Below are 9,796 nucleotides of genomic sequence, written 5' to 3'. Positions count from 1 at the left end.
TGCTTTCAGGTACAATTATCTGCAGTTGCCGATTGATTATGGTGGTTTTGATGTAGACAACATCTTATATAAACGGCGTTCAGTGATATCTTTGTATCATATATCCATAAATCTATGATGTTGACGTCCGATTATGAAGATATCTCAAGCCTCTGTTAGAAGATTTTAAGTTTTAGATGAAGTGTTAAGTTAGTGATGAATCTAGCAAAGAGACTTAAAGCTTCATAGTTGTGAAATAGAGGAAGTGTGAAAGCTTGAATAGTTTTGTGCTTAACGAGTGTCTCAGTGATCAATTCTAGTGTAAGGTATAAGAGTAACTCTTAAGATGTTAAAACAACTTTTTCTTACACACAAATGTTTAAACATCAGAAAACGTTTGTACGTGTATCTAATGGATAAAAGACATGTTTAATCAATTTGAAATGTTTTTTTACATGATTTAATTGGTTACCACTATGGAGTTAATCAATTAACACTATTGCAATGTCTTCCAATAGATTAAAGCAACCTTTAATCGATTAGTGACGAGAGATTCAAAAACTTTCCTCTTCTAGTCTCTTAATCGATTTGCAACTAAGGTTAATCGATTAGAATTTAGAAGCATTAAAAAATATATGGATTGCTTTTCCCTTTGAGAAAAAATTTCTCCTATAAATAGAGTTGTTCTCCTCACTTCTTTACACACCATAATTCACTTTGAACCTCTTCTTTTTCACTTTATACTCTTTTTCTATTCTTTCACTAAAGTTGCCTTAATGTCCTATGAGTGAAAAATACATTTACAATTTTGGTTGTATTTGTGCCGTGCTTTGTTTGGTCTTCTTCAAAAATGTAATTTTTTTTTAGTGATATCTCTATTTGATTCTTGAGATTAGCCTGTCAAAATTAATATTTGATTATTGAGATAAGTCAATTAAAATCTCAATTTGCTTCTTGAGATTAACATGTTAAAATCTCTATTTGGTTCATAATTTTAACCTCTTAAATTTTTTATTTGGCTTGTGAATTTGGTATGATAAAAGCTCTGATTGAGGGACCACTTGTATAAAATTAATAATTTGTTGGAAGAAGGTTTGTAGTCATAACATGAAGAACTCGAGATATTTTATTTATTTGGATATTTGATGATGAGGAATTTTAGTTTCCGATCTATTAGTCAATTGACCCAACTCAAGTGCTTTTGTTTTTAGTTTGAGTGATATTATACTTTTTAGTTGTTGGTTTTTATGAACTTATTCTCTATTTTATTCATATTAAACCAATCATGTCTTATGCTTAGTGCTATTCTAATATATTTTTTATGTTTCTAAACTCCATAGTAACACTACACCCTTTCTCTTAAAAATAAAAACTTTACCAATCAGGTACACATTCCATTGCCCACATTCTCGTAAACTTCCAACCCGGGAGAAAAAAACAACACGTGTGATTGAATCCAATCTTTCAATAATATTGCAATTCATATCAATGTAAAATTACCCCTAATGTAAATCATAAAATATTGGTAGAAAAAATTAACTAATATCAGGAACATGAATAATTCATTATAAACCAATAAACAAATAACATAACATTACAAAATTATGAGCTGACATTGTTCATTTACTTCATCTTGTAGATGCTCATGAATAAGATTCCGTTCAAACCAACAACAATTATCGAAACCCTTACTCCATCTTCCAGCACCTATATAGAAACTTCGACGAGAACTGAAAGTAATTTGCTTAAGCAAAGTTGCATTCCTCAGTAGATGACTTGCCAACTCAATTACATTTATGGAGCAAACACAACCATGTAACTCCACATATCGTAAATCATTGTGAAAAAACCTGACATATTCTCTTCTTTGTCTCTGCGATCCAACCATATGTGATTTTTTTGTATCTCCGTTTCTAATCTGAAAATTGAATAATAGCCATAATATTAAAATGAATAATTTACAACACAAACATTTTATTTTAATATTCCATCAGGCATATATAAAACAAATGCAGGACTTATTATTTTAGTTGAAATAAGATGAAACACTTGCTTATTTCAGAGAATTTAAAGTGTATAAACACATAAAATTAAAATAGTTTTTTTTTAATATATGTGGCCTTCGTCTATCACCCGAATTTTTAGTAGTAGTGCCAGATCAAGCAGAGAGCGTATCCAACCAGTCAGATCGACTAATCCATATAGAGGGGTTTCACCCCGCGTGCAAATTTCAACAAATTGTAATATCTTTGCACCTATGTTACATATTAATGAAATTCACTTTATGACTCTAAAAGTGAGAGTACAAATCTATTTTATGCCCTTGTAATTAACAACACGGAACTTTCGAACTGAATTAAATTATAAATTCCAATTTCTTTAATCTATAATACACATAAAAATAATAATTAGTTCTGAAAATTTATTTTGGCAGCTAAGAAAAGTTACGACCATTAGCTATTACGCGTGCTTGTAAATCACACTTGGGGGCTGAGTACATCCCAAAAATGCCGAGACTTAAAAGTCCGAGATGTCTGTCACAAATAAGGAATTGGAATGATATCACGAACATACCATTTCAGGCAAGACGCCTTAGATCGGGTAATGTCAAATGCCGGCCTAGGCAACACCCTATTAAAGGACTTTTAATGTATGTTAATTAGTCTATTGATCATCATTAGGAGATGTTCCCAACATATTGATTCCTAAGTCTAAAGAGCCACTATAGAAGTAAACCTAGCAAAAAGAAATAGACAGACCATTCATATGCAAAAATCACCATAGAAGGTCCTCATTGGCCCTTGCCAATGGGGTTAAAAACTGAGTCTCAACCGATCTCTCACACCGGCGAGATACAATGATGTTCTTTGCATGAACAATACTAAATTATCTACATGTGATTTTACATTTATCTTCTAATAATTAAAAAAAATTCACTTTGTAAATTTTTTATATCTGTAGACTAACATATTGTAAATATTCAAAAAAGGCAAATGAAACTTATAGTTCAAGTCAAATTTGATTTCATAAATTGATTTACTTATGACTATTTAGAAAAATCTTAGGTATAAAAAAAGGTAAACTATAACATATTAAGAAAATAGACAACTAGGGTTGAATAACTCACTGTTAGAGAAAGTTTTTGGAGATGTTGAGAAGCCATTGCAATATCTAAAATCCAAAAGTAATCCATATTAGGATTATATGCTCCCGCAATAAATAATTTCAATTGTTTAAGATTTTGAAATCGAACCAAACCCTTCGTTAACTTGCGTATCTGTTTACACAAGAAACATCTAAAGTGAATTAAAAGCAATTAATTAAAGGATACCAAAGAGTTAGAAACACATAAATATCAAGCATGTATGGGTTTTGAGTGACTCACCTGTGAAAGGCTCATACTCATAGTTAAATTCTCAATCTGATGTAATCTTACAATTGTAGCAAAGTTATATACATTTCTCTTGTTCAAACCTGCATCCCAGAAAACCTTCAATAACTTTGGAGCCGCGACAGATATTAAGGGACTCATGACAGTGTGACCTCTATATTCAAATGATGAGAGATTCAAAGCATCAATATCTATCTTATGAGAACCATGATTCTTATAGAGACAATCAATTAAGCTCAAATGAAGCAACTTTGCACTCATAATTTTCAAATCACAAGTGAACCGGCACTTCTTAAAGGTGACATCTTCAAGTTGGAGACATTTGGAAAACAAATGAACTATGACATCACTTTGGAGACATTGGCGGAGTCCATCCAACACAAATGTTGTCATATTTTTCAGTCCAGAAAAATCAATAAGATTAGAAATTTTAGCACATCTGTAGCTAAACTTGGATAACATATGAGACTTAATGTTCACGGTATGTAATACAGAGACACAGCACGAAGAATATTCAATGGATGAGAGATTTGATGCAGTGATATCAATATTACTCTTCTTCCATACGATAAGCCCACAGTTAATGTACAAATGAAGCAATGTTGGACTAGTTATTCTTAAGTCAGATAAGAACTTACATTCATTAAGAGTGAGATTCTCAAGATAGATGCAGTTAACACACAAATCCTGAAGCATATTCTGCTTCACAGGAACTAGATGCAACACAAGAGTTGTCAAATTCTTCAATAGAGAAAATTCCATAGGTTCTGCTATGTGGCAGTTCTGTAGGTGCAGATATGTCACAGAATTAGTGTCAGACAAGAAAGGAAATAAAAATTTGTATGGTTCTATTTTAAAATCAGTTTTATATGCGAACAGAAGCTCAATTCGATTGGCACCCTTAAAAAGTCCTTTGTGAATCAATCCATCAATGGCATAAGTATGATCGACACCTAACGGAAAATTTACTCGGATTGAACGGACCATGTCACCAGGATATTTCTGCATGAAATTATCCAAACTTGCGGCAAATTGAGATTGAAGTTGTTGAAAGTGTGGAAGGGTTTTTGGTAATTCTGGAATTGTATTATAGTCAAACATGTTATGGAGATCAAACGTGAGGTCCTTCCTTAATCCCCATTCGTGATACCATTGTTTAGACAATGCACTAGTTTTCACCAAATTCTTCAAACTTAACTTGGAAAAGATACGTGATATAACAGAATCTGGCAACTCGGTTGACTCACTCTTCATTGTTGCTGCAATGAAAACACTAATGAATAAACTTTAGAATTTCAATTAACAGCGTGTAATAATCATTATTGGAAGCTACAAAAGAAAATTGAGATACGAGAATAAACGCCTACCTTAGCGAACACAAATTCTGGAAGATTAAAGTGAGATGCTTTGGGTTTAGATAATGACTTTTATGAAGAATAAACCCAAATTATGGAGAAGACGCTGAATGTGAGTGTAGCTTTGCGATGGAAACCTGGAGAAGTAGGATTTCTATATGTTAGAATCAGGGTTATTTTTTCAAAGGGAATTTCTCTTTTCACATCTACTAGGTCGCATCGGGTATACTAAAAATAAAACCACATTTTTTATAATATAATTTTTGAGTGAAGGCTCATTTTAGTCATTCACAAAAAATTTCAGAGGTCAGATTAGTCTTTGAAAAAAATAAAAATTTCTATTAAATTTTTTACAAAATTTAACGGAGTCATATTAGTTCTTTTACTAATTTTTTTTTTTCAAATCGGTTTTTTTCTTACTTTTGAACCGTGACTGGACTGCCAGTGAAGATCAATTTTAGTCTCTAACAAGAAAAGAGTCCAAATTAATTTTGAGAAAAAAAAGTCTGTATTTAATCCCTTACAAAATTTAACTCAGTCATGTTAGTCCCTCTTTTAATATTTTTTTAAAACCATTTTTTCCTATTTTCAAACTGTGACTTGACTTGACAAGATAGACCTAATTTTAGAAATTGAGTATAGGATAGAGTTGAGTTCCTTTTTCCCATGGTATTCAAAGTCTGAGTTTCCACCAGAAGCTGAGTTACCTAGTTGTGAGACATCAAAAGCTTATCATTCAAAATTTGAGTCATCGAATTCTGATCTTTTATAATATGAGTCTCAAGCTTCTCTTCATATGTTCCTATTAGAGTCAGAGTCCGGTAAATTCTTTGACTAATGATCTTGCACACTTGAACATATGTTAGTATACATAATTGTTCATTAAATAATTTGTTATCATTAAAATCTAAGGGATATGGTATAAGCCAATTTTGTTCCAACAAGCCATGTGTATTATTTTGGCCACAAATATTATTTACAGAAACGAGAAATTATTCTAAATCACCTCAGTAGCAGAGCTAAACCTTTCTAAAAGATCAGTAACAACAAAAACAATAAAACACATAATACACAAAAATACTTAACAAGAAAAACCATTGTCCTCCACCGATAAAATTGATAATAAACCAAACAAAGAAAAGAACGCCGTGGTATCGCGATGATTTATCTACAATCCTTTTACAAAAAAATCAAATCAACTGTAGTAAAATAGGAGTTCAGTCACATTTTAAAAATAAGAAAAAATAAATTTGAAAAAATACGAAAAAGAGGGACTAACATGGCTTGATTAAATTTTGTAAGGGATTAAATATAGACCTTTTTTTTCTTAGGGACTAATTTGGACTCTCCCTTTTTTGTGAGATACTAAAATGCGTCTTTACTAGCAGTCCAGTCACGGTTCAAAAGTAATAAAAAAACTGGTTTGAAAAAAATATTAGTAGAGGGACTAAAATGACTCGGTTAAATTTTGTAAGGAATTTAATTGGGATTTTTTTTCTTAGGGACAAATCTAACCTCTGCAATTTTTGTGAGGGACTAAAATGGACCTTCACTCTTAATTTTTTATTAACATATAAAATTAGGCGATTTCTCAATCCTCCCCATGAATATCTCATACACCGCGCGAAATTTCAAAAATGCCCCCAATTTTTGTAGATGTATCACCGGAAGCACCTTTTTTTTAAAAAAAAATGGATTTTTCCGTAGATGCATTTACGGAAGCGTTAAAACATAGTGGAACTTGGGATTTTCTCAATTAATTGGGAATATCAGAATGTTCCGTAGGTACATCTACATAACACTCTCTTTTCAACCCCTTCCGTAGATACATCTATAGAAGATTTCATGAACTTCTTTTTTCAACCCCTTCCGTAGATACATCTACGTAAGATTTCATGAACTTAATTAATTTGAAATTTTGTCAATTAATTGAGAAATTAATTTGGGATTTTCACAATTCATTTGTCAAAATTAGAATTTTTGTTTAGAGTTACTACCAAGATGGCATGTGGCTAAGTTTTGTTTAGAAATACTACCAAGGTGACATGTAGCTAGGGTTGTCATCATGACAACCTTGGATTTATATATATTAAGATTAAGATGAGATAATGTCCTCTAGCGCAATTCTTTTTTTACTCTAGAATTCGGAGATGTATTTTCGAACGCATCACATTTCATTTTTTTTAGGTGTTTTCAGATATGCATATCCGAAACATTCTCTGATGGTTTTTTTAAACAATTTGAAAATGCATTTCCAAATTATGCAGAACTAGAAACATAAACTAATTTGGCAGAATCAGCAACATTGAAACGTAAAATCAATTAAATCGGTAAAAGCAATCAGTGGTAAAATGTTGAATAGATATATTATATATGTATTGAATCGTATAGAATTTACATTGAACAAGACAATACATACAAAAAATGGTTTGATTACATTCTCAAATATACCAAACGAATTGTTATCGCTTAAATCTAAAACTGGTTCTTTCTTCGACATCTCCCTATATGATTCTCTTTCAATATCTGTCAACTTCGTGAATTGTTCCATTCTTTCCAAAAATGATCTGACCAACTTTCTGCCTCTTTTGTGGAATGTGTCGTCCACTCCACTGACGTAGCTGGAATAGGACACCCTGATTTCAAATAAACTTGAACAAAATGGAGCGATCTAAGATATCAAATACAAATGATGCGGCCGGATGGGTCTTGAGGTGGACGACTCCGAAGTGGGAAAAATGTCTCCAAAAAACCATATATCGTCAAATCGGTACACACCCTATCATATGCACTTGCTATAAGATGACTCATTCCAGGGAAGCACATCCACTTTTCAAGTGGTGCGGAACCAGTAACATATAGAACAAGAGCATTGTGAATTTTATCTAATCCTTCCTTATTCCACGTATTTCAGAAATTTTGGATACTTGACACACAAGCTCCTGAAATGTACAACAACATTCTCAACATACAACTCTTCTGTAGAAGAATTTATAATATTCGTCCATGCATCCATTATCTTCTGCAACACGACACTAGATCTGACCTTGTTTCCTTCTTCATCCTTGATTTTGTTTGTGCCAACCGCGGGTTTGAGTTTGGATCTTACATTTTTTTGTTATATGATACCGACATAGTAATGCATAGGATATATGAAACACACTATCAACCACATTCATAAGGGCGTTATCTCGGTCGGTTACAACGAGATTAGGCATATTTTATGAATCCTTCAACAAACTCTTGCATATGTCCAACGCCCATGTAAAGTTGTCTTCTTTCTCACATTAGAGAAATACAAATCCAATCGAAAATGTCTTCTCCGTAGAAGTGACACCAAAAATTTCTAGAAGAGAAAGGTTATACTAGTTGGTTTTATACATGGAATCAATTATAAGGACAATTGAACATGTGTTGAATAACTTGATACTTTCTATATGAGTCCAAAAGATATCACGTACACTTTATTATCACACACTTTGTACCTTGAAACATAGTGGTTATCGTCCAAAAGTTTCAAAAGTTGTTGCATTTCGGATCTCAGACCTCTGCTCGCAATGTTCCCTCTAAACCGCTCATTGTATACCTGCTTGATATTTGACACATAATTTTATGATCTCTTCCGTTTCAAATTTGTAAGTATGTTTCTTGACATAATTTTGATTATCGATAATTCCGAAATTATTTGTTTCTCATATCCATCTTACGTCGATCTACAATTGGATGACCTTGTAGATTGGTTTCCAACGCATGATTATGTTTACCACAAACGACACTAAACCGCCACGTAACATCCACCCTACATGATCCGCACAATTTAAACGGACACTCACATTTTCTTGATCCGGTTTCACCATGTTTTAACTACCGAAATCTTGAAACATATTTTCCACCCATCTCGCATATCATCGTTACAAATGCTTGCTTTCTACTAGTGTCATTGTCGGACCTTCAAATCACAACCCCAAATCCGAGTTTGCTAGCTTCTATTCGGATCCAGTCAAGCATATGTTGACGAGTCTTGAAAACTTGATCATTTGAAAATTGTTGCCCAACATCTATCTCGACAACAATCGGTTTGGCATCGTCATTCACCTCAACTTAGCCGAAACAACTTTGGGATACATGTCGGGGTGAACCATATCTAAAACAGGCAAAACGAGAAAAACAGAAAATCTATTTAGAATTATGTTTATGTAACAGAGATTAGTTTCAGAAATGCACTTCTGAAATAATTTAGGTGAGTTTGAAAATGCATTTCTGAAGCAATGCAGTATTTTGATCCAACATTCAACACCAATGCAAGGAAATATTGGATGAAATGGTGAAAGCTTACTTGAAATTGAAGCTTTTTATACTCTCTTTGCCGTGATAAACCACTTGAAATTTGATTTGAAAAAGAATGAGGATTGGTGAAGTTGTTGGATGGTTTTTGGTTGTGGAGTGAAAATGGGAGATGAAATAGTTCTTAAGCAAGGTGGTATATACTTAATTATTTCGGAAATACATCTCTGAAAATACCCTATTGATTTATTTCGGAGATACATCTCCGAAAATAAACCTGAATGTTTAAATTTAAGGTTCAAATGATAACAAGGTGTTTTCGGAGATGCGTCTCCAAAATGCCTTAAAATTTGGTATGAGGTGCGTTCGGAGATGTATCTCCGAAAGGCATTTTGGAATTTTTAGGGGTGACTTTCACCATTACCAGGTCGAAAGAGAAATTCCCTATTTGAATTCTTCATTTTAATGTGTTTGATAGGCTGGGCCTCTTTTAGGCTTTCAGCAATGGTTTTGTTTATTTGAAGGGAATATCTTTCTAGACCCCTTAACCTTCTTAAAGGTATTTGGCAAAATTCTTATTTTAATCCCTATTTTTGGAGATGCATATCGATACGCACTATAATTCATTTTTTAGGGTTTTTTCGAAGATGCGTCACCGAAACACATTTTTTTCAAAATCTAAAGTGTTTTGGAGATGCATATCTGAATTAGGGTATATAGGCATCTCCGAAAAAACATATTTTTTAAGTTTTTTGGAGATGCATCTCTGAATTAGGGTATATAGATT

The 9,796-nt window shown here is 32.7% G+C and overlaps 1 protein-coding gene across 1 annotated transcript; it reads right to left on the bottom strand.

Moving 5' to 3' along the window:
- Window positions 1-1,524: 1,524 nt before the first annotated feature.
- On the bottom strand, window positions 1,525-4,639 carry LOC131621578 (uncharacterized). The gene is made up of 3 exons (XM_058892618.1): window positions 3,365-4,639; window positions 3,107-3,256; window positions 1,525-1,897 (listed from the first exon to the last, which is right to left on the bottom strand). Exons 1-3 carry the CDS (start codon window positions 4,622-4,624, stop codon window positions 1,574-1,576), a joined length of 1,734 nt encoding a protein of 577 aa, XP_058748601.1. The 5' UTR covers window positions 4,625-4,639; the 3' UTR covers window positions 1,525-1,573.
- Between the last annotated feature and the right edge of the window lie 5,157 nt (window positions 4,640-9,796).

The sequence above is a fragment of the Vicia villosa genome, unplaced genomic scaffold, assembly GCF_029867415.1.
Source record: "Vicia villosa cultivar HV-30 ecotype Madison, WI unplaced genomic scaffold, Vvil1.0 ctg.000010F_1_1, whole genome shotgun sequence".
NCBI classification, from domain to species: Eukaryota; Viridiplantae; Streptophyta; class Magnoliopsida; order Fabales; family Fabaceae; genus Vicia; species Vicia villosa.
This window is presented reverse-complemented; position numbering and strand designations above follow the sequence as displayed.